The 25,524-nt window shown below is 48.5% G+C and overlaps 1 protein-coding gene across 10 annotated transcripts in view; it reads left to right on the top strand.

The window, feature by feature from the left end:
- Positions 1-25,524, top strand: part of RAP1GAP2 (RAP1 GTPase activating protein 2) — a 211,038-nt gene that overhangs the window by 155,644 nt on the left and 29,870 nt on the right. For 8 of the 10 annotated variants that reach the window (XR_004982734.2, XR_006739624.1, XM_036408404.2 and 5 more), the window contains 7 exons: positions 2,785-2,829; positions 3,581-3,613; positions 4,416-4,628; positions 5,813-5,916; positions 15,709-15,787; positions 16,621-16,674; positions 19,043-19,126. Coding sequence is in view for 8 of the 10 variants with exons in the window: in XM_036408404.2 (XP_036264297.1) it covers positions 2,785-2,829; positions 3,581-3,613; positions 4,416-4,628; positions 5,813-5,916; positions 15,709-15,787; positions 16,621-16,674; positions 19,043-19,126 (612 nt within the window). In the remaining 2 variants the exon portion in view is untranslated. The remainder of the gene's footprint in view (positions 1-2,784; positions 2,830-3,580; positions 3,614-4,415; positions 4,629-5,812; positions 5,917-15,708; positions 15,788-16,620; positions 16,675-19,042; positions 19,127-25,524) is intronic. The other 2 variants (XM_036408405.2, XM_036408409.2) reach the window with 1 other exon arrangement.

Here is a 25,524-nt window from a genome sequence, read left to right as displayed (position 1 = left end):
AGTGGCGTCAGAAGAAGTTTAAGTTTAAAAAATTTGGCTCTGAAAAAAAAATTTCCGTCGTTGTACTGTTGATATCTGGCTCTGCTGACTAATGAGTTTGCTGACCGCTGGCCTATAGGAATGGTCTGGAATAGGAGGAAAGGCTCGCAGGGTGCCCACTGCCGTCCTGAGACGCAGGCGGAGCTTCTGAGAGCGCTGCAGTGAACAAGCCAGATCCTCCCCGGAAAGCAGGTCTCCCTCAGGATGGGGAAGGGGAGGGCTGGTTTGAGAGAAAAATACTCGTAGTGGTTGTGTCATTATCACGAGCGAGTTATTAAGACCCGCCTCTGTGCCAGGAGAGTGTGGACTCCCAGCTAATGAATATGCATTTGTATGCATTTAGGGGACTTAGAACCAGGGGGCGGGCACAGGGGTGGCGGGTGCCTATGTAACGGAGCGCCCCGTCCGCTGGAGGAGAGCCGGATCTCACCCGAGCCCGTGGAGTCGTGGCAGTCTGGGCGGCTGGCAGGAGGTCCGCAGCGCACCCTGCCTTCTCTCCGGTTTCTCCACGACTGCCCGTCCCTCGCCCCCAGGGAGCACCTGTTCCTTTGTTCGAGCACATGATCCAGCCGGCCTTGTGCTGTCCTGTTGTTTGGGGGCCGCGGGCTGGACCTCTTAGCTCCATCGGGAGCCTCTGCAGGGCAGGCGTCTGGCTGTGGCTCCCCCGTGTCCTCACGGCAGCCCACACCACGGGCGGCTGCCGACTCCGTGTCAGTGGAGACTTCAGTGTTTAGGTCCCGACCACGTGCCCACTGGGCCCAGCCTCTGTGGGGCCGGGGTTTCCAGCTCCTCGGTATGTAGGGAACAAATCTCACATGGGCATTCTGACCCCCGAGTGTGGGTGCCATCCGGCCTCCAGCTGCAGTGTGGGCCTGAAGCTCCGTGGGCAGGTGCCCAGCCCTCTGTGAGTTGCGAGGAGCAGAAACGAAGACCCCAGAGCAGGCGTCTTCAAACTACGGCCCGCAGGCCACATGCGGCCCGCAGAGGAGTCTGATCCGGCCCGCCAGGTTTTTTGGGCAGTGAGCGCAGCCGAGGTGTTACAGTAGGAATTAGTAGTTCATATAGTCCGGCCCTCCAGCTCTCTGAGGGACCGGGATCTGGCCCCCACTTTAAAAAGTTTGAGGACCCCTGCCCCAGAGGCTAGGATTGTGAAGAAGGGCACAGGTCCCGTGCAGCACCGTGTTGGGTGCCCTCTGTTCTGGGTTCAAGTTCTAACGCTGACCATCAGGAGCGGAGTGACCGTGGTCAAGCCGTCCCACCCCCCTGAGCCCCAGTTTCTTCATGGCGGGGCAGGGGGAGGAGGAGAGGTGATGAGGGGAGGGGACAGCCGTGGCTCTGTCCAGGCGGAGCGGAGGGACAGGAGGAGGTTTGTTCCCAGCCCAGGGGCTGTTCCCAGGCGGGGATGACTCATGCAGGACACACAAAGCAAACTGACGTCAGGCCCTTCCCCACCCGCCCAGTGTGCCTCCCTGGACAGGGTCTGCGGGCCAGCCAGGTGGTTTGCTCCCTGTGTGGGGAGAGGAGCACCTGCCCAGTGGGAGGGACCCCCACACCCAGCTGACCAGGCCCGCAGGGTGACTCAGCCCAGAGCGGCGGGAGGAGGAGCCGCCGTCTAAGTCTGCCAAGCGAGCAGGAACCCTGAGCCTGGGGCCTCGGCGATTTGGCCATGCACTTGGTGGACAGATGGCCCTTCCACGCGCTGTCTGTGTGACACCCGGCAGGCAGCTTCCGCCCTGGACCTCGGTTTCCTCTTCGGTAAAAAGGCGCTGAGGGCCTCGGAGGAGCCGGCAGCAGAGGGAGCGCGCTGTGGACGGCTCCAGGCCCTGGTCTTAGGATGAGGCAGCAGCTGCTTCCTGACCCTCTTCTCTCCTGTCTGTCCCACCGAGGATGTGGACTGAGTCACGTGCCTGTGGAAAGGCAGCCTGCCCTCCGCCCACAAGCCCAGTTAAGTGGGAACTGGACCGGACGGTCCAGGCCCTGTCCCCGCAGGGAGTCTTCCCGATGTCGCAGGGGAGCCGAGTAACCCAGGCCCCGCTGGTGTCTGCTCCTTGAGACGGGGTGGGCGGGTGTTAGAATCCTCGTTTCACAGAGGAAACTGGGAGCGCTACAGAGGCTTAGCATGGTGAGGCGTCACTAACAGCAGGGCAGTGGCAGGATGAGGACCAGCCTCAGGCCACCTGCCTGCTGCCCACCGGCCCTCCCACCAGCGAGGCGGTGGAGCTGGTGTGGCATGAGGTCCAGAGTCTGGCTCTGACTCCCACAGACGTGGGTTCCCTTTCTGCCCCTCACCTCATCCCCTGGGAGACTGGGGGCGATATTTCAACACCATGAGGAGGACACTGCCCGCCTCGTGACAGCAGTAAGTCATAGCCTTTACTATATGCCGGTCAGTCGCTCTTCCCCAGGCTTAACCGGTTCTCCACATGTTACCTTCACCACTGTCAGAGAGGTTTTGTGACTTGCCCGAGGCCATAAGGTCGTAAAAGACAACAGTGTTAGGATTTAAACCCTAGCGATCTGGCTGAGTCCATGCTCTTAACCCCCTGCCCCGCTGCCTCGAACGGGCTGCTGGGAGGTCTGAGTGTGACCAGCTGTGTGACTTGCAAGGGCCCAGCCGGTGGCAGCCCTTTGCTGTGATTGCCACGGACCCCCCGCTGAGGCAGGTGCTCCCAAAAGACTCCTCCGTGCCGTCTCTGTTGTGTGACCCTTGCGTGTCCATGGATCCTCTTTTCCTTGTTTCTGCAGGGGATCAAGCTGGAAGAGCAGAAGCCGGGACCCCAGAAGAACAAGGTGGGCTGGGTGGGCGAGGTGGCAGCCAGGTGGGCCCCGTGAGGGGGCCGGGTGAGAGCAAGGCAGGGGGAGCGGCCAGCATGCTGGGGCCCGCTGTCTTACACCATCGAACTCTGGTTTTCGCCAGGAGCCACCGAAGTGGCTGCACCTTGTTGACGAGGGCACGGTGAGCAGGAAGCGAGGCTGTTGGGCAGCTTCGGAGCAGGCTGGGGTGGAGGCCTCGGGGGAGACCCCAGGTCTGCAGGGTGGCCTGGCTCCCGCACGCCTGCTCCTGTGGGCGAACCACAGTGTGTGCAGGGGTGTCAGGCTCTGCTCCAGGCTCCCACAGGCAGGCAGCTGTCAGCTTCAGAGTCTGTTTCCGAGGCCAGGAGTGCAGTTTCTCCCCCGGAGGTCAGCCCCATGGCCCGGGGAGGGGGGACCAGGCCCATCTCCCTGTGGGAGCCTCCTGGGAGAGCAGCTCGTGTCAGGATGCGTGTGAGGTCCAGCGCCTTGTGTCCTGCGTCTTCCTTCTCTGCACTGCGTCTTCCGCTGCCCCTCTGCTCTCAGGCTCTGTCCGTTCCGGGGAGAACTCGAGAGAAGCCGGAGCCCAGGCTGCCTCTAGGCTGTCCACCCGCCGATGCGCCCGGAGCCCCGGTGCGGCCTGCCGGGCCCCCAGCACCTCCCCCCGGGCCTGGGGGAGGGAAGGGAAAGAGTGATCGAGCTTCAGGGCCCGTGCTGGGACTGACAGTGGCATTGTGTGTTTGTCTTGCAGGACGACTATATCCCATACCCCAGCATCGACGAGGTAGGAGCCCCCTGGATCCCGTCTCGGGGCCAAGGCTGGGGGAGCTGATGGTGATGATGGTGATGGTCCCTCCGCTGCCCCATGGTGGGGAGAGCCTTGGGACTTGAGGGCCTGAGACTTTCCCATTTGTGACTTCAGCTTTTTTTATTTTTTATTTTATTTTATTTATTTATTTATTTTTTTTTTTTTTACAGAGAGGAAGGTAGAGAAATAGAGAGTTAGAAACATCGATGAGAGAGAGAGACATCAATCAGCTGCCTCCTGCACACCCCCAGCCAACTGGGGATGTGCTTGCAACCAAGGTACATGCCCTTGACCAGAATCGAACCTGGGACCTTTCAGTCCAAAGGCCGATGCTCTATCCACTGAGCCAACCGGTTTCCACAACTTCAGCTTTTTAAAAAACATTAGTCCTAGCTCGTTTGGCTCAGTGAACAGAGTGTAGGACTGTAGACTGAAGGGTCCCAGGTTTGATTCCGGTTAAGGGCATATGCCTGGGTTACAGGCTCGATCCCCAGTTGGGGGGTGCAAGAGGCAGCCAATCAATGATTCTCTCTTATCATGGATGTTTCTATCTCTCCCTCTCCCTTCTTCTTTGAAATCAATAAAAAATGTATTAAAAAAGACAAAAAATAAAAATAAATCAGGAGTGCCGAAGGTGGAGATATTGTGGATCTTGTTACTATCTTGGATTCACATATGGGGGTCCCCCCTGTGGAGTAGCTCAGATTGGGGGGATACCACCATTGATGCCCCTCCACTCCCCCTGCAGACCAGGGCAAGACTCTCCCTTTGCCTCCAGGTTGTGGAGAAGGGAGGCCCGTACCCCCTGATTGTCCTGCCCCAGTTTGGGGGCTACTGGATCGAGGACCCGGAGACCGTGGGCACGCCGACCTCGCTGGGCAGCAGCATCTGCGAGGAGGAGGACGAGGACGGCCTCAGCCCCAGCACCTTCGGCTACAAGCTCGAGTGCAAGAGTGAAGCCAGGGCCTACCGCAGGCACTTCCTGGGCAAGGTGAGCCAGGCCTGGGCGAACGCGGCTGCGGGGTGTGTGTGTGTGTGTGTGTGTGTGTGTGTGTGTGTGTCTGACTGGGGAACCCAGCGTCCCTCCCCAGCGTCCCCTTCTCTGCCCTGTCCCCCCTCCCTTGCAGCCTGCTTCTGTCCTCCTCGCAGAGGTCTGCCTGGCTCTGCTCCTGGGCAGGGGGCGAGGGTGTGCAGGAGCCCAGGGGGCTCGGTGTGATGGGTCCTTGTGGGACCACCACAAGGAGGCGGTGGAATAGGCTGTGTTTGGGGTGGAGGAGGGTGGAAGGAGAACATACATCTCACTCCTTGGAGGCCTCTGTGTCCGTGTAAATAGTACAGATCCCTCGTGGCCTCCCTCAGCCAGGTCCCGGGTGCTCGTGCTGGGATGTGCTCTGAGCCTCTGATTGCTTAACCGGGACAGTTCCGTTCCTTTAAACACTTCCCGGCCTTCAGCCTTGCCAGGTTCCTGAAGTCCCGAGGGCAGGCTCCGGAAGTCTCCAGAAGTCTCCGGCTCGGCCCCTCAGCTTTGCTGAGTCTCCCCGGAGGAGATGGATCAGGAGCGCCCTGTCTCCCCGCCGTGTTCACATGCAGAGTCCAGGCCCCGCCCTAATAGCAGGCTGGGTGCGCCCCTGAGCTGGGGGAGACCCACTGGGAGACCCACTGTCCACGTGGTGGAGGTGCCAGGCCCTGCCCTTCATTGTTCTCCCAGATCGCCTGAACTGGCAGGGGCTGCTCCCTGGGCCAGGGGTGGACTCAGTGTCCTGTGGGGAAGCACTGAGCTTCACCAAGGCGTGTGTGGGTTTGAATCCTGGATCTGCCGCCTCTAGCTGTGTGACCCTGGGGAGTGACTTAAACCGCCCTGTACATGTTTTCTCCTTCTGCCCCCCTAAAGTTGTGGTCTGGGTTACAGGAGATAATGGGCACTAAGCAATTAGCCCAGGGCCTGGCACAGACAGCCTGAGGATTTGGTCACTGGAGCCAATTACTGTGATCCTCCTCCTGCTCCTCCTCCTCCTCCTCCTCCTCCTCCTCCTCCCCATCTATAGCAGCCACAGCTGGCATATCCTGCTCTTCCTCCTTGCTGTGGGGCTTCTCACTCCTGGTGAAGGAGGGGATTTGGGGGGCTGTGCCTGGAAGGCCCCCTCCTCCCTGCTAACACCCGATTTCTGCTTCTAGGATCATCTAAACTTCTACTGCACCGGGAGCAGCCTGGGGAACCTGCTCCTGTCCATCAAGTGCGAGGAGGTGGAGGGCATTGAGTACCTGCGGATTATCCTCAGGTGGGGCTGCTGCACGGTTGGAGGCCACACCCCTAGTGGTGGGGACCCAGAAATACCAGTCTGACCAGTCGTGTGTGTGTGTGTGTGTGTGTGTGTGTGTGTGTGTGTGTGAGAGAGAGAGAGAGAGAGAGTGTGTGTGTGTGAGAGTGTGTGTGTGTGTGAGTGTGTGTGTGTGTGAGTGTGTGTGTGTGTGTGTTTGTGTGTGTGTATGGAGGAGTGAGGGGGGGGATAGGGGAGACAGACCTGGCTGTGTTCTATGTTGGGGTTGCCAGGCAGGAAGACCAGGTGTTTTTGCCAGCTGACTGACTGGGAGTCGGAGTGGCATCCTGGCCTCAAGGTCAGGTAGACCTTACCCTCACCTGCCTGTCTCTGGCTGTGAGGAAGGCAGAGAGGGAGAATAGCGACGGCTCATTTTGCAGAGACTCAGTCCCACGTGGTCCTGGGAGAGGGTTTGCCGGGACTGCCCCCGGCACGCATCCAGGCGGGAACTATAGAGCCCAAAGCATTCGGGTCCTCAGGATGTGGTGGCAGCTGGAACAGGAGCACCGGTTTACAGCTAAGCCAGGGGCCTCTCTGAACTGGTTTCCATTTGGTTCGACTAACCCAGTGGTTGGCAAACTCATTAGTCCACAGAGCCAAATATCAACAGTACAACGATTGCAATTTTTTTTGAGAGCCACATTTTTTAAACTTAAACGTCTTCTAACGCCACTTCTTCAACATAGACTCGCCCAGGCCGTGGTATTTTGTGGAAGAGCCACACTCAAGGGGCCAAAGAACCGCATGTGACTCGCGAGCAGCCGTTTGCCGACCACGGGACTGACCTGTCCCATGGAACCTCCTTTGTACCAGGAGCTGAGACAGGGGCTTGGGCTGCAGCGGTGACTGAGCGGTGGTGCCTCCTCTCTGAAGGCGAGAAGACGGGATTTCAGTGTGTGGCACAGGGGCTGTGTCGGTGACAGGCTCAGGGTGCTGTGAGCACAGCGAGGCCGTCTCATTCCTCTCTGTCCCTGGGCCAGAGGGAAGCCAGGACGGCCAGTGTGAAGGCCGAGGCTGGTGCTTGGCAGGGAGCTGTGAACCTGACAGGCTCCCCATCCCTACTTGTTGAATCAAATTGGAAGTCCTTGAAGGAAAAGAATAATAATATTTGGAAAAAAGCAGTAACAAATTTTTTTCTGCCTAAATTTTGAGATAAATAAGGGAGAGGTGGGGCGGAACCAGGAAGTTGTAAGCAAAAATCACTGGAGAGCATCTGGCCTGCCCATTGGTGATGCTGCAGAGAAGCCGGGGAGATGTGGAGGTGCTGCTGCAGGCGGCCAGCGGCCGTGGACAGGGAGGCTGCTGAGCCGAAGGATCTGCTGCACCCCGAGCTAAAGGAGAGCCTGTTGCGGGGAGAAGGGAGTCCTCAGGGCTGAAAAAGCAAGAAAAAGAAGAAGAAAAGGAAGACGAGGAAGAAGAAAAGGATGATGAGGAGGAAGAAGATGAAGAAGATGAAGAAGCTGGTTCTTGCACAATTTTTTTTCTTGTCTATAAAGCATTTAACCTCCGGTACACAACTCACTCCTTTTAAAGAAAAAAAAAATTGAGAAGTAAGGCTGTGTAAGATTTGTTTTTAAACTGTACTATATATATATTTATTTATTTATTTTTGTATAGTTAACACACTACCGAATGTATCTTCAGATAGCCCTGCCCTGGTGCTATTTTCCTTCTTTCTTTTCTAAAATATGTTTTTATTGATTTAGAGTGAGGGGACAGGAGAGGGAGAGAGAGAGAGAGAGAGAAACATTGATTGTCTGCCTCCTGCATGCCCACTATCAGGATTGAGCCTGTAACCCGGGTGTATGTCCTGACTGGGACCTCTCACTACATGGGACCAGGCACAACCAACTGAGTTAAAGGAGATGATGGGCACTAAGCAATTAGCCCAGTCAGCCAGGGCCCTGGTGGTGTTTTCCATAGCCACTAGCCTTGCCAAGTGCAGGATGGGAGTCATAAATTGGCATGGAAATTTGAAGTGAGTTTTTGTTGGTGCCCAGCTCTAATTAGTGATATATGGGAAAGGCGGTTTTTCATCTTAATTTGTCTCTAATGCAGCTTATGCAAAATAGTTGTTCTGTTAATGGAATATAATTTTGTAATTGCAAAAAATGATTGCAGCTTTTTAAAAAATATATTTTTATTGATTTCAGAGAGGAGGGAGAGGGAGAGCGAGATAGAAACATCAGTGATGAGAGAGAAGCATTCATCGGCTGCCTCCCGCACACCCCCAACTGGGGATCGAGCCCACAACCTGGGCCTGTGCCCTGACCAGGAATTGAACCGTGACCTCCTGGTTCATAGGTCGACTCTCAACCCCTGAGCCACCCCATCCGGGCAATTGCAGCTATTTTGTTGACATTCTGAATGCTTCTAAGTAAATGCAATTAAAAAAAAATTAAAACAAAACGAAGCCTTCTCTCATCTCTCCCTCCCTCCCTCCCTCCCTCCCTCCCTCCCTCCCTCCCTCCCTCCCTTCCTTCCTTCTTTTTTTAAACTGACGTTCACCTGGCTAAAAATTTGTAAAGCAAGAAGAATCACTTAACTCTTTGGAGCCAATTTTCTGAGGGAGCAATATCTGAACCCTCATGTCCAGACAGGATTTCGAGATAGGTGAACCTCTGTAAAGAAAATTACTTTCTTTCTTCATAAAAATCAGACCCAGATTGGCAGGATCTCTGAGTAAGATGACAGTTGAATATAAGGGTCTAACCTCCTTTTTCTACTGCCGTATCCTATCTGAAATGTTGGCATCAAAGTGAAAACTAGAGGAAGATGTCAGGAATGTAACATGCTGATTTTTTTTGGTTAATCTGTGGGCAGTTAGGACTATAATGTGGGTGAGATTGAGAGCTGGACCGCATCTCCCCTTCCTTAGAAAGCAGTGTCACGTGGAAACACTGACATTGGAGATCCTGGGGGAGTCCCCTACTTTTCAGAAGTGAAGGTGAGTCCTGGCACAGCCGGGGTCTTTCCACATGGAACCATTTTTGCTGTTTTGAGCCAACAGCATTGGAAGTCATTGCCATGGGAGCCCAAGGGCAAGCTCAGATGTGGCTCTCCCACAGACAGCCAGTGGGAGGGAGGTGGAGAGAAGCCTTATACCAGCTAGGGGTGGGACAGTCCCATCGTGTGCAGACGTAAAAAGTTGGCCCCATGGCCGGGCGGTGTTAACAGACACAAAGAAGGAATTATGCGGAGATGAAATTCCCCCGCTGGCGGTGGCTCCTGTCCCAGCTTCTTCCTCCTTCCTCGTGGGCTTCTGGATTATTTAATTGATGTCTCATAACAACCAGCTCTGCAGCCTAAAATCTGAGAAGAGTATTTTAACAGCCTCTGTACGTGCCGTGAGAGTAACCAAGAAGAAGCTACCCACAATTTGGAAACAAAGAACAAACCAGAATCAATTTCTTCCTTTTCAAGTTGACATATGAAGAAGGAAGAGGAGGAGGAGAAAAAGAAGATCCCCACAAAACAGTGAAAGAAAAGTTTCTGCATCTAAAAACGCATAACCTGGCCCTGGCTGGTGTGGCTCAGTTGGTTGGAGTGTTGTCCCATACCCCAAAGGGTGGTGGGTTCGATTCCTAGGTTGTGGGTTCGGTGTGGGGCAATTGATCCATGTTTCTTTCTCACATCAGTGTTTTTTTTCTCTCTCCCCCTTCCTCTTTCTAAAACACACACACACCCAATTAAAAAAAAATGAAAAGACCGTAGCCTAGCATTCAGAAGGCAGGGCAATAATAGTGTTTTAGAAAGGATTTATTATAGGAAGCCAAGTAAAATTTACTTGCTAACTTTGTATATTCAGCAAACTTCTTGAAAAAATAAGCTGTATGAGAGAAAAGACAAAAGATAATGGAAGGCAACGAAAATGAGACAAAAGGGTTGCTGCTGAAATGAAAGAAATAATATAAGTAAACTAAAAATGGCCCCAAAGAATTTTCAATGGCATCAGAAGCAGTAAAGAACAAAATCTATGCTGAGCCTTTTTATTGTTAACAGTATATATTATAATATAGTATATATATATTTAGATATATATATATACATACATATATACACCTATATATGTATATACACATATATGTATATATAATGATTAAAATACGCAGAAATTCACAGAATAAAATTACAGTGATAGATTCAAACACACTTCTTATCACTTACAGATCAACACAACTTATCACAGATAGAAAATGAGAGGACTTGGATAATCTCAGTATTATTTATGTGAATTATATATATTGATATGTATTCGTATCTATCAAAATATATAATCCACATAAATAATAATGAGATTATCAAACTTTGACCCTCTAACAGAGATTTTGACTGCTTTTCCAGTGCTTATGGAATATCCACACATTGATTGTAAGGAGATCAGTGGTTTTCTCTGAATGTGCTGCAGCAGTCATCTTAGAGAAAAGTGAAAAACAAACAAGACTCAGACTTCTAGGCTCAGACCATTTATAAGTTAATAAAGCCCAGCCAGTGTGGCTCAGTGGTTGAGGATTGACCCATGAACTAAGAGGTTCCTGGTTTGAGTTCCAGTCAGGGCACATGCCTGGGTTTTGGACTTGATCCCAGTAGGAAAAAAGAGGTAGCCAAATGTTTCCATCTCTTTATTCCTCTGCCTGCCTCTCTCTTTCAAAATTAAAACACACACACACACGTTTTTTTAAAATGACAATAAAAATTTAAACACGCACATACATATACAGTATATTTGAATATAAATATTTAAGATATATAAAGACATTAATAGCATATATTCCTATTCCTTTTTTATTTCTATGATAGAATTCTATAGAACATTGTTCTGTAACATACTTCTCTTAATATATCTAGAGTTCTTTCTAGATTAGTACATGAAGAAGCTAGCTTGTTAATTCCTTTTACTGCTGCATAGTATTCCATTACATGGACGTGAAATAATTTATTTAATAGATCTCCTATTAATGGCCACTCTCAGTATTTTGCTGCAATAATGCTGTAATGAATATCCTGGTACAAATTGTGTGGTTTAAAATAATTTCTCAGAAGTGAGTTGGCTGGGTCAAAACATAAATGCATTAGTGTTTTAATAGATATTGCCAAATAGCCTGCTGTAGGAGGTCTATAAACTTGAACCTTCACCAGTAATGCATCAGAGTACTTATTTTCCCAAAGCCACTCCAACAAAATATTTTGTCAAGCACTTGGATTTTTGCCAATCTGACAAGCAAAAACAGTATGTTAATGCAGTTTAAATTTACAACAATTTTACTGAATTATGTTGGGCATCTCTTCATATATTTAGGGAACACATGTATTTATTTTCTGTACAGTGTATTTATAACCTTTGCTTCTTTTAAAAATGGAATTGTCAGTCCAAATTTCTATTTTTAAAAATCTTTCAGGTAATTCTTGATAGCATGTGGATTTAGGAACCAATCTCTTGAGGCATAAAATAAATCTATATAAATTTCAAAAGCAGATACTTTGCCAAACATATTTGCTTTATAATTCGATATATTGTAGCTATTCAACAATGATTGCTGCTATTATTATCATCAGTATTATTACCTAAATGGAATAAGAGGAAGGAATTAAGGATTAAGGCCAACAAATAAATTAGAAGTAAAATGAGCACAAGACTTGATGTAGAAATCTAGGCTACAGATTTATATGTGGTGTAGAAAAAGACACATTTCATTTGGGAGAAAACAACAACAAAATAGGTAACTAGCTAGTCAAATATAGATAAACATAAAATAAAAATCTACAAGATTAGGCATTAGGAGAGGCATATAACTACAGATGTGAAGAAGATTAAAAAATTACTAATAGATATTATATTCAATCCACATTATTATAGTGGAAGTTTTATTTGAAACAGATGCCTTTCTAGGAAAGCATGCTCATTTAACACGAGATTAGAAACCTGAACAAAAATTATGTAATAAATAGAAAAATTTGCAAGGTATTCTCTCTCCAAAAGTTTCTGGGTCTGGCTGGTTTGCAGGTCGTAGTTTTAAGCTCACAAGGAACAGATTTCATGCTGGCTGCTTAAACTGCTCAAGAGAAACAAATATGAAAGCTTCCCAATGAATTTAACAATGCTTAAGAGATTCTCATGAACAATATTAGTCCAAGGAAAAGGGAAAAAGAAAGGAAGGAAAATAGGGCCCAATATTCCTTAGGAAGATAGGAGATTCTAAATAAAATACCAATTCCAGCAACTCAACTCTAAGCTGATCTTTGAGGATTAATTCGAATATAATTCACTATAGCCAACAGAGAGTTACTTTAGGAATGCAGAAGTGGTTGATATTAGGAAAGCATTTATCCGCTCAGTGCTTATTTAACCAAAGCATAACAATGCATGCCAGACTTTTCCTAAGGAGAGGGACATGTGCGGCATAAGCTCTTACCTGGCTATAGGAAGCATTCTGTTCCCATTACATATTCTTATTCCTTCTTCTGACTCACCTTCTCCTATGGACAAGGGTTATTATTGGCTTGGGAGGGTGATCCAAAGATAGATGGTCTGGGAGAAGTGAAAGAATGTGGTGGAGTGTGTGTGTACAGGTGTATACACAGCTGTGAATGTGTGTAAGGTTGAATGGTCATGCTGGAAAGATTAAGAAAAAAAAAAAAAAAAGGGCCAAATCATGAATAAACTCTATCTAGGAACTTAGAGTTTAACCCTGTGAGCCAATGGGAGAGCTCCTGAAAAGAACATCGTGCCCAGACTTGCACTGTGGGATGAATGTTGGCCAGAGTCAGGAGGATGGCTTGAAGGGAAGGCTAAGCCAGCAAGCAGCAGGCAGATGAGTCAGGAGGCTGCCTTGATGAGTCAGGTGATGAGTCAGGTGACTGGCATATATTAGGAATGGTGCCTCACGAGCTGTGCTATCCAATGGCCCCGATGGGAACTGGAGGCAGGATAGAGAAAAATGGGGGTGGGGGAGAAACATGGATCAGCTGCTACCTGCATGGTCTCTACCCGGGTATGCACCCTGACCGGGAATGCAATGAGCAATCTTTCAGTGGATGGGCAACCAACTGAGCCGCATGCGCCAGGGCGCCTCTTTATCTTCGATGTTCTAACATTTCACTTCGGTGTCTAGAAGGATTGTTTTGTTTTACAATCTTGTCCAATACCACGGTGTGCTTTCTTCCTTCAGTTCTGAAGTACTCTCAGCCATGCTCTCTTCGGACAGTTCTCCACTGGCTTCCCTATTCTTCTCTTCGGGAATCCTTTAAGACCAATGCTGGGGCCTCTCAGTCTATTATCCATGTATCTTCTTTTTCATATACTTTATCACCATATCTGTACTGTGCTCTTGGAGCTAGCTGCCATCAGGGCCTCCCTCTGCTCCCCTGGACTGCAAGTCCCCCCTGAGCAGGACCCACGAGAGGAAGCTTGCCCCTGCCCAGCACTGGCTGGGACTGGGTGGGTAATTCTGGAGTTTAGTCAGAAGATTCACTTCATCTTCATGCTACCCTGCGTGCTCCCTCTTGGCTTTTACCAGTAACAAAGGAGCTATTTTGACTTCCAGCTGCCTTACTGTTAATTTTTTTGTTTATTTCTGAATGTGTTCATCGCCTGGGCAAGGAAAGATGCCCTTCACGGGAACCTCGGGGCCCTCGGCCCACGTGATGGTGAAGAGAGCAGTCCACCCAGAAGAGCGAACAGTCCTGAGCATGTGAAACATGATCTTGAATTTAAAAAGCCCCAAACTGTTAGGAATATAAGAAGTAGACAAATCCTAGGTTATAATGGGAGATTTCAGTAACAGTCCATACACCAATGGACAAGCAGGCAAAAGATTGTGAGGCTATAGGAGATTTGAACAATACAATGAACAAATTTGATCTCGTAACATACTTTCCTGAACTCAACAAAAGAAAAAAAGTACATTCTTTTCATACCCATATAGAACATGAAAAAAAGTCCACGAATTAAGCCAATACATTTCAAATAATATCATGCCGATGATGTTCCATGGATATAAAAAAATTTAGAAATCAACAATTAAAATACTGAAGAAAAAACAGACATTTGGAGAGTTAAGGAAAAATTCTTTTATATTACTCATGGGCTAAAGGGAAAAATCACAAAAGAACTGACAAAATATTTAGACCTAAATGACAATGAAAATACTACTTATCAATGTATGAGATGCAAAAAAAAAAAAAAAAAAAATGGTAGAGGAAGATGTATAGTTTTAAATGCATTCATGAAAACGAAGGAAGATTAAATGTGTAAGTGTGTGTGTCAAGAAGTTAGGAAGAGCCAAAACCGGTTTGGCTCAGTGGATAAAGCATCGGCCTGCAGATTGAAGGGTCCCAGGTTCGATTCCAGTCAGGGCATGTACCTTGGTTGCAGGCACATCCCCAGTGGGGGGTGTGCAGGAGGTGGCTAACAGATGTTTCTCTCTCATTGATGTTTCTAACTCTATCTCTCTCCCTTCCTCTCTGTAAAATATCAATAATATATATTTAAGAAAAAAAGAAGTTAGGAAAAGAATAGGAAAAAAAACCACACAACACCACCAAAAAAAAACAGAAGGAAGGAAATAAAGAAAAGAACAAGCTAGCAAAGTAGAAAGCAAAAATAACAAAGAAATTGAGACAATCAACAAAACTGAAAGCTGAAACCTGAAAAGATGAGGAAGGGACCCACCTGCAAATAGAGATGAAGGGCAAAGAGAACCCCAAGCAACTTGTTATCGATGCACTTGACAATAATTTTATAGAAAAATATATATTACCAAAATTGATCCAATAAGGAATAAGAAACCTAAATATTCACCATACTACAATGGAATTGGTAGCCCAGGGATCCTTCCACAAAAAGTGGCCCAGAGATTTCACAGACAATTTCTAGCAAACCTTTAAGCATCAGAAGGTGTGGTATACAAACTCTTTCACTCGATGAGACGCTCTCCAGCAATTTTATGAGGCTGGAATAACCCCCCGATATCAAAACCTGACAAGGGAAGCACAAGAAAAAAAAAAATAGGCCAGTGTTGTTATTGAACATAGATGTTTCCCTAAATAAAATATTAGCAAATTCAATTTAGCATGACGTGAAAAAATAATACACATGCAAGTGGAATCTTTACCCCTGGAATGAAAAAATGGCTCAAGAGAAATGTAATCCACTAGTTTTTACAGATTAAGAACCCTATAATTATTTCAGCAGATGCAGAGACGCATTCAGTAAAATTCAGCACACTCACCATGTGCTAGATGAATTGGGAACGGGATAAATTTAGAGCCTTATGGTAAATCCCTTTCTAAAGCAACTTTCATCCCATTTATATTTTGAGTAAATCCAGATTTTTCAAATATTAGTTTCTTTTTATAAAGGTTTAGTTGCATGTGGGAACCTAAATATATCCAGAAGCTGTACCCAGTGCTTTGGGAGAACACAAAACCCCCCACAAAGAAACCAAAAATAATGGTGACCTTGAAGGTGACTATTTGGCTTTTCCCATATTTTGATGTTGGACAGCTTTACCAAAATATGGTTTTGGACAGTAGGCCCTTTAAGTGTCCACTCCTCCCCTCCCCCCATGAGGTACCTACGTAGCATTTCATTTTCCCATCACTTGAGTGTGGTGCCCACTGCGTGGGTTGGGTGCAGTGAGGCAGATCTGACCCCGGGAGACGTGAAACAAGTGTCCCTGCCTTGAGGTCGGACACGATCTCAGCCCCCATCCTCACTGACCCCGCTGCTTGTGGACACGCCTCCTCCTGCAGGTCCAAAGTGAAGACGGTGCATGAACGGATCCCCTTGGCTGGCCTGAGCAAGCTGCCCAGCATCCCGCAGATTGCCAAGGTAAATGCCAAGCCCCGAGAGAGAGTGGCTACCTCCTTCAGCCCAGGGCTGGCCTCTGGGCTGGTGAGGCTTGTCCTGGGTGGGTTTGCCCTTGGGGAGGGGAAGGCCGCTGCACTCTTTGGCCCTTGGCTGCATGGATGAGGTTGGGGGGTGGGGGTGGCGGGGTGTTGGCAGATGCCTCTGTCTTCCTGACACCCTCCCTTGTCTCATCCTCAGAATGATCCAGGGTCTTAGCCCCCAAGTTTACAGCTAGTTCAGGAGACAGGAGACGTGGAAAGAGAGGGCTGGGTGTGGAGAGCGGGACTACAGAGGAGGAAGAGGAGGGGGTGCCAGGGAGTCTCCACAGCTGAGAGTTGGGGTTAGGAATGGCCAGGCTGTTGATTCAAATGGAGGAGCCCTCAGGCAGGAGCCACCAGCTGGCGGGTGGGGGTGGGGGGGAAGTGAGGGTGGGGTGGGAGGAAGGGGGAGAGAGGGGGAGGGGGAGGGGGGCTGGGGGTTGTATCTGCTCTGGGATCCCGGGAACTGGGGAGCTGAATCAGTCAGTGGAACTAGAAGGATGGCCAGCTGAATTGGGCTGGATCCGCACTCAGGGAGTGGGAATGCCGGGCAGAATCGAGCCCAGTGCCTTCCGGTGCCTCCCTTCAACAGGAACCCAGGGAGTTAGCTCACTTCCCTGGCCACTGGACCGTGAGCAGCAGAGCCCGGAGCCAAGGCCAGGCCTCCCGACACCCGCCGCAGGCCTTGGCCTCCCCTGCTTTCTCCCCAGGGGGCCGGGGAGCCCAGATGCTCTCCAGATGCGGTCCCTGAACTGTGTGTTCTCTCTCTCCGCTCAGGCGTTCTGTGATGACGCAGTGGGACTGAAATTCAGCCCTGTCCTGTACCCCAAGGTGAGATTCGTCCCTCCCCTTCCCCAGGGCTCTGCAGCCTAGCAGGGATTTGTGGGAATCCTCTGCATCTTGGTGGGGGGTTGTGGGGTCTCTGTGAGAAACCTCCCTGTCTCCCCTCCCCCCTGCTCATCCTTCACAAACTGGCTTGAGATGCCCCCAGCTGTGTGCAGGTGGCAGAGTGGCAGCTTCCCCACCTCTCACCGCCCTGCTCCTGCAGCCCTGAGTAGGCACTGGGGGGCGTTGCACCTCAATCTGGGGGTGGAGGCTGGTGCAGACCTGGCCAGCCATCCAACGGGGGGTTGGGGGGGTGGCAGAAGGCAGAACCCAAAGACTGCAGCTCCTCATTGCCAACGTGACCGCAGCTCTGAGGCCTTCCGAGCCCCTGCTCAGCCCTCCATCATAACCCGGCTGGTTCTAGTTATTAGTTTCCTTAGGACTGTTCAAACCTTCACCCCGGTTCTGATGTGGGCATGAGCAATAATAACACAACAAACCTCCAACCCACGGAAGAACCATTATGGAGGGACAGGACTTAAATCACCCACAGACAGTGAATTGCGTTAGACTGGCTGCAGGAAGAGACCCCGTGCACCCACTCACTGCTGCTTCCTGAGCCGGCGGGGTCTGGAGAGAGGCTGGTGCAGGGCTGAGCTGAGCCTGCACTGCTGTCAGTGCTGTGACCTTGGGCTTGCTGGGGCTGGATCGGTCCATGCCCGAGTCCCAGTTCTGACAGCCAGGAAGCACGAACCGAAATGTTTGGCGGGGAAGAGAGGCGCTCTCCTGGCTGGACATCCAGAACCCTCTGGAACAGACACCTTAAATGTCCACGATTGGGTAGGTCCCTCTGCTCATCCCTGTGCAGCTGGCTGAGCTGAGGATGGGCCCTCTCTGCACAGAGAAGGCACCTCTGTCTAGTGCTCTGAGCATCCATAGGCACTTACCAGCCACTGAGCACTTTCTGTCACTCCAAATGCCCTTCTTTTTATAATTAAAGCTGAATTAGTGAGGTTTAACCAAAGACGAAAATCCCACCATAAAGGCCCAACTTAACTACAGGCTGGGCAGTGTTTGTTGTCAGATCCAGTCCACGGAGAGAGCCTATTGGCGCCCGTTTGCATGGCTCTCTCTGTCCCTTGGAAAGCCTCCTGCTGTGGTAGCAATTAGGAGCAGCTGGGTTTCCATGTTTTCTGTAACTGAAGGACGGCTTAGTCCGGCTGGGATGTTACTCCGGCTGGTGCGTGTGTGTGTGTGTGTGTGTGTGTGTTTAGAATTCACAGGGTTTAGAATGTTCCTTGGAAGGTCTCCATGGCCGGGTGCCTCTGCTCTGCTCCTCTGAGTCATCCCAGCGGCGAGTGGGCGGCTCCCGGCGGGTCGGCCAGAGATGCCCCGAGTGTCCGTTTCCCAGGCAGCTGCGGGCCTCCCCGAGACATGTCATGTGCGGCAACCTATCCCCGGCCTCCTATTGCGGCCAGACACGTCGGGCTGGTTTGTTTCTCCCGCAGCATGACATGAGGTTGGATCCCTCCTTTTTATTGCAAAGGGTATCCCAGTAGCATCCACATCTTCCCTCCCCCACTGGGCTGGGTCCACTCTAAGCTTTCTGGGGAGTTACATTGAGGAGGATGAGGAGGAGGAGGAGGATGATGATGACAGGTGCTCTGTGCACTGAAACTCATTGAACCTTCACAACCACACATCTCCGTTTCATGGATGAGGAAACGGAGGCCCAGAGAAGCTAAGTGGCTCACTCGCTGTTATGTGTTTGTGAACATTACGTAACGGCAGATTCTCAATGGGAGTTTGGCGTTTCGGACCTTGGACGCGCAGTGGACAGTCAGACGGAATCAGTGGTCAGGCTTCTTTGCCCTTTGCAGATTGTATTAGGGTGTGCCACTCCTACCAGGGGGCTCCGTGCAGACCCCGCACTTACAGATAAAGGGAATTACAGTCCGGCCGGAGCAGTGCCTTGTCCAAATCACGTGCTGATTACAGGGGGGGAGGCAAGCTGGGGTCACCCTCGCTTACCGGTTGTGGGGGCCTGGCTTCGCAGTTCACATCACAGGCTACAGTCAGTTCCCTGAGTCCTGCTGGGCCCCCTGTGAGCTCAGGCCGTGGCTGGCACATCTGGATGGGGATGGAATCAGTGGTCCAGAGGTTTGGCCCCAGCTGGGGAACGCTCAGGTGTTGAGACGCAGCTAAGAGCTTTGGAGTTGCATCCTGACCGCCTGCTTCTGACTTCATCCTCTCTCCCTCTCTCCCCTTCTACGTGTGGGTGTCAGGGGGCACGCTCTCCACTGGAATGGGTGCTTCCCGCTTCATTTCCCTCCAAATTAATAAACAATCTGGTTTTTCTCCCCACGTTTTCCAGGCCTCCCACATGATTGTGTCCTATGATGAGCATGATGTCAAGAACACATTCAAATTTGGGGTCATTTATCAAAAAGCCAAGCAGGTAAGCACCACGTGTCCATATTGGTCATTATATCCTGTGGGTTCTCACTGGGGATTCTTTATTTCTTCCCCCAAGGACCCGTATCATGTTCTTAAATGTGTTGAAAACCACGATTTTAAGTACGATTTAGACTGGAGGTGGCTGAATTGCCATGGTAAACTACCCCTCACACAGAGGCCTGCAAAGCCGTTAAGTGGCATTGTAGTTTTCCAGGCAGTAAATTCTAAATCTTCCCGGCTGCCTTAGCTTATCTGTTGGTCACAAGAAAAATCAGACTGGGTAGAGGGAATGGTCGGCAAACTCATTAGTCAACAGAGCCAAATATCAACAGAACAACAATTGAAATTTATTTTGAGAGCCAAATTTTTTTTTAACTAACTTCTTCTAATGCCACTTCTTCAAAATAGACTCGCCCAGGCCGTGGTATTTTGTGAAAGAGCCACACTCAAGGGGCCAAAAAGCCGCCTGTGGCTCTAGAGCCGCAGTTTGCCGACCATGGGATTAGCCCAAGCTGCTCTCTTTGCTCGCCGTCCTCCCAGCTGAGAATGGCTTTCTCTCCCCAGACTTCAGTAGTGCGGGAGCCATTGTGGGCATTCGTTCCCATATCCGTGTTCAGGGACGTCCTGTTTGTAGCTGGAATTCAGCTCTGGTGGAAGTATTTGCACCACGGTAATTGGCAAACACCAGGGCTTCTGTTCCCCAGTTTGGAGAACTGGTTGTTAAAATTTTTACCTGTAACACCCACTGCTCCCCCTCCACTGTCTCTTTTAGCTTTGTAGTTGGTTACCAGGAGTGTTTTTCAAAACGTGGTCCATGAGACAGTCTGGTGAAGTGCTCTGTGAACAAATGACACAGAGGGGGCTTGGTTGTATAGAAACATTTTAAAGGCTCTCGGAACCCCCATGTTAAAGAACTCCTTATAACTTTGCCGAATCCTTATTAACATCTTGAGAAGTAGCCTGCTGAACAGGCTAATGATTCCTCACCTAGGTTTGTTTTAAAAAATATATATATTTTATTGATTTTTTACAGAGAGGAAGGGAGAGAGATAGAGAGTTAGAAACATCAATGAGAGAGAAACATCCATCAGCTGCCTCCTGCACACTCCTTACTGGGGATGTGCCCTCAACCAAGGTACATGTCCTTGATCGGAATCAGACCCGGGACCCTTGAGTCTGCAGGCTGATGATCTGTCCTCTGAGCCAGAAACGGTTAGGGCCTCTCCTAGGTTTTATGAAAGAAGGTTCCACACTCATTTTATCTTTGTATCATCCAGGATCCTTGCATGGGACTTTGTATAATTACACTCGTCATGTTTTGTGATGTGAATTAATGAACGCATAAAAGCTTTTGGCTCTGCTAATAGTAGCTCAACAATATCTTTCACTATTATCCGTGGAGGTTTTTTTTCCATGTGTGTCTGGCTACATAATAACTGACTTCCTTGTCTGAAGATATTAGACCACAAGAGACATGTGTTCTCTTAAAAACACCCTAATTAAGTGAAGAGTTTAGGAGCTGCAAAACCAACAGCGATAAATCATGTAATTGCAGGGAGATTATGCAGGTAGCTGGTCTGATTGTTTTCACATATTGCGTTTTTTATTTTTGTACAGCTCTGCTCATGTAACCCACCTAATTAAAGCTCTTAGCTTGTGAAATCTACCAAAGCTGATCTCATAAAGTGATTACCATCCAATGTTCCAGCGAAGTTATAATTGCTGAACATGAACCATCCACCTCCGAGCAGGAGTCTGTCTGTTGTTTATGTACCTGATGCTGTGGGGGCAAGGTGGGGGCGCAGGGAGATTTTTTTTTTTTTTTAACTTGGCAGATTGTTATTCTGCAAACCTACAGCCTGGGGACATTGAATGGGAACATTTGCTGCATGAAAGCCCTATGCTGGTCTTAGGGTATAAACAAGCCCCATCTAACTCTTCCGTTTGTCAGGCACTGTGCTAAGCATTGTGGGGGATACAAGTGATGACTAAGACCCCCTTCCTGAGTGCATGGTCAGGTTCAAGGCCAGTACAAAACAAAGATCATGCTAATGCCAGGCTGGGTGTAAATCTGCAGAGAGGTCTAGCTGGACAGTTTTCCCCGAAGGAGATGCTGTTGCCTGGAGCTAGTTGTTCTCCCACACTCGGCCTCAGGACCTGGGGCCAATGGGATGCTGGGCCAGACTTGGGATGCTTTCCTGGCATGCTGTGAACGCTTCCTGTGCAGGGGTAGGTGGTAAATATTTTAGACTTCCTGGGCTATGCTGTCTCTGTTGTGGCCACTCAATCCTGCCTCTATAGTGCAAAGGCAGCCAAAGGCAATATGTAAGTGAGTTGGTCTGATTGTGTTCCAATAAAATTTTATTTATAAAAACAGGCAGCAGGCCAGACATGGCCCACAGGGCATAGCTTGCAGGCTTCTGCTAGAGAGTGGTGTGTCCCAAACTTCAGACATTCACAAACCATACTCGGTATCATTTGTGCTACTATTACAGTTTTTTTTTTTTATCACACCTCTACTATCAATTGCTTACTATTTTCTTTAATTTTTTTAAAAACTGAAATGCATTTATTATTATTATTATTAAATATGTTTTTATTGGTCTCAGAGAGGAAGGGAGAGGGAGAGAGAGATAGAAACATCAATAATGAGAGAGAATCGTTGATTGACTGCCTCCTGTATGCTCCCTTCTGGGGACTGAACCCACAATCCTGGTATATGCCCTGCCCAGGGATTGAACTGTGACCTCCTGGTTCATAGGTTGACACTCTACCACTGAGCTATGCCGGCCGGGCTGAAATGCATTTATTTTTAAAGGAAATTTTTATATTGATACTCTAATTGGAACATCAGTATTGTTTACATGAAATGAAGGTGATTCTAAACAGAAATACTGTGAACATTAAAAGTTAGTGAAATCTAGCCAGATTCTGTTACCTGTTGAAGGCTTGGAACCTGGGGTCGGCTCCTTTTTGTGTAATGTTCGCGCGAAGGAGGGTTAAAGAACACCTGTTGGAGGCTTCCTCCTTCCGGAGGTTGTGCAGCCTGGAGTGTCTGCGTCATCTGAGGCTGCTCATGGCCAACTGTGGATGCTTGTGGAGCCCTCAGCTGTTTGCAGATCCGCCACTGTGGGAGCCTGTGGACCGGTGGGCCACACAGTGTTTTTTTAAAAAATATATTTTTATTGATTTCAGAGAGGAAGGAGAGGGATAGAGAGATAGAAACATCAATGATGGGAGAGAATAATTGATTGGCTGCCTCTTGCACAACCCCTACTGGGGATCGAGCCCACAACCCAGGCACGTGCCCTTGGCCAGAATTGAACCTGGGGACCCTACAGTCTGCAGGCTGACGCTCTATCCACTGAACCAAACTGGCTAGGGTGCCACTCAGTGTTTTAAGCTTGTCACAATTGAGGAGCCTACTACTGTTTTTAGCTTTGCCTTCTATTTAAAAACTTTATTAAATTTCTAGTTTTTAGATATTTGTAGATTTACATGTAGTTATAAGAAATTACATAGAAAGATCTGTGTACTCTTTACCCAGTTTCCCCCACCAGTAATCCTATATAGTAAAGAGCTAATGTGCTAATTAGACCGGAGGGCTGAACAACCTTCCTGACTGACCTTCCAGATGGCCTTCCGGAATGAACAGTGGGTAGGGCTGCAAGGGCCTATTCTTGCATGATTTTTGTGCATTGGGCCTCTAGTGTCTTATAAAACTAACTAGAGGCCCAGTGCACGAAATTTGTGCATGATGTGTGTGTGTGTGTGTGTGTGTCCCTCAGCTCAGCCTGCATCCTCTCCAACCTGGGATCCCTCTCAAAATCCAGGAGTGCTGGCTTGCCTGCCTGCCTGCCTGATTGTCCCTAACCACTTCTGCCTGCCAGCCTGATTACCTCTTAACCACTCCCTTGCCAGCCCGATTGCCCCAAATGCCCTCCCCTGCCAGCCCAGTCACCCCTAAATGCCCTCTCCTGCTGGCCATCTTATGTCCACATGGGGGCAGCCATCTTTGACTACATGGGGACGGCCATCTTATGTGTTGGGAGTGATGGTAAATTTGCATATTACCTCTTTATTATATAGGCTAGAGGCCTGGTGCACAGGTTCGTGCACTGGTGGGGTCCTTGGCCTGGCCTGTGGGGATTGGCTGAAACCGGCTCTCTGACATCCCCCAAGGGGTCCCGGATTGCGAGAGGGTGCAGGCCACGCTGAGGGATCCCACTGGTGCACTGGGCCTTTAGTATGCATATAAGATCTTTGGTTAATCTCTTCTCCCCCTCCCCCTTCCCCCTTTCCCTCTGAGATTCATCAGTCTGTTCCTTATTTCCATGCCTGTGGTTTCTGCTCCTGTCTTGAGTACCTGTCCCCTGGTGGTCAGTGCAAGTCATAGCTACCAGCTGGCCAGCTGGTTGCTTAGGCTTTTATATATAGAGAGAGATAGTGCAATATCACAGCCATGCAATCCATGGGTCTTATTCTGACTTCACCAATTTTAGTGTGTGTGTGTGTGTGTGTGTGTGTGTGTGTGTGTTTGTGTGTATTTCATTCTATATAATTTTATCACATGTTTAGATTACACAGTCAAGATACAGAATTCCATTGCCCTATTTGTTTTTAGGACATCTTGTGTTTTCTTTTTGGAACCACACCAATCTCCCTCCTGCCTCTTATGTTCCCTTCCTCCTCCAGTCTCTAACTCTTGGAAACTACTAATTTGTTCTCTAATTTCCAAAACTGTCATTTCAAAATTGTTTTCTGAATTGCATCATTCAGTATATAAAGTTTTGGGATTGGCTTTTTTCCACCTGGTGAAATTTATCCAAGTGTTGCAACATGTCAAGAGTTGATTCTTTTCTTATGGCTGAGTAGTATTCCATGGTGTGGGTGTACCACAGTCTGTTTAACCATTTACTCAGTGACCAAAAGCTGGGTTGTTTCCAGGTTTTGGCTATTCTGAATAAAGCTGCTTTGAACATTTGTAGACAGGTTTTTTTGAGCATAAGTTTTTACTTTTGTGAGATAAATACCCAGGGGTACAATTGCTGGGTTATATGGTACCTATACACTTAGTTCTGTAAGAAACTGCCAAACTGTTTTTGAGAGCAGTTGTTCCATTTTGCATTCCTGCCAGCAATATTTGATTGGTCTGTGATTTCCACATCCTTGGCAGCATTGGGTGTTGTTAGTATTTTTTTTTTTTTTGGCTGTTCTGATAGATGTGCAGTGATACCTCATTATATTTATACCTTATTATTATTTTAATTTGCATTTCTCTAATGGTTGGTAATGTTGAACATCTTTTCATGTGCTTATTTGCCATCTGTATATTCTCTCGGATGAAATAATTATCGTGTCTTTTGACTATTTTCTTTTTTTTTTATTAGCATAGTAATAGAAGCTTCAAAAGGAAAGTTAATCACAGTAGATCCTAATCCTTAAAATAGAAAGCAGAAGCAAGAAGAGGATGCTATTTATAGCCACAATCTTCTGTATCTCTGAACAGTACAGAAAGATTCCCAGAGAAAGATTAAGATGACTGACTGTTGATTATATTCTAATTGGGTTATTTTTTACTGCTGAGTTAAAATTAAGAAAAAATTTTTAAACCTTTATTGAAGTATAACTCAGATACCATATAGTTCACAATGGCATGTGGATTATATCTAAATACTGAGTACAGTTCAGTTGAATATTCACAGAATTATGCAACCATCACCACTCTAACTCCAGAGCTTTTCCATCAACCCCAAAGAAAGTCTACATTCATTAGCAGTCACTCTCCATCACCACTCTCTCTACCTCCTGTTAATCACAAACTGGCTTTCTGTCTCTATGGGTTTCCTGGTCTGGACATCTATCTATCTATCTATCTATCTATCTATCTATCTAAGCCTAAGCAAGCAACTGTTATGATCAGTCAACCGGATGACCGATTGACCGATGGCTATGACAGACATTGACCACCAGGGGCAGATGCTCAGCACAGGAGTTGTACCCTGGTGGTCAGTGAGCTCCCGCAGCCAACTTCTTGCAGTCCCTTCCCTAGTTGACTGGCTCTGATCGGTCTCAATTGCCCACCAGGCCTAGGGATCCCACATGTTCACAAATTCATGTACCGGGCCTCTAGTTTCATATAAATGGAATCATAACATGTGGCCTTTTGTGTCTGGCGTCTGTCACTAGCATAATGTTTTCAAGATTCATCCATGTGGTAGCATGAATCAGCGCTTTACGCCGTTCTGTGGTTGAAGGATATTCCATTGTATGGACATACCACACGTTGTTTATTCATTTGTCATCGGGTGGACATTTCAGTTGTTTCCATTTTGGGGCTCCTATGAAGCATGCTGCTATTAACATCCCAGTGCAAGTTTTGGTATGGACTTACGTTTT

The sequence above is a fragment of the Pipistrellus kuhlii genome, unplaced genomic scaffold (genome assembly GCF_014108245.1).
Source record: "Pipistrellus kuhlii isolate mPipKuh1 unplaced genomic scaffold, mPipKuh1.p scaffold_m20_p_39, whole genome shotgun sequence".
Lineage (NCBI taxonomy): Eukaryota > Metazoa > Chordata > Mammalia > Chiroptera > Vespertilionidae > Pipistrellus > Pipistrellus kuhlii.
The sequence above is the reverse complement of the archived record's forward strand: the minus strand, read 5'-3'. Positions and strand labels throughout refer to the sequence as shown.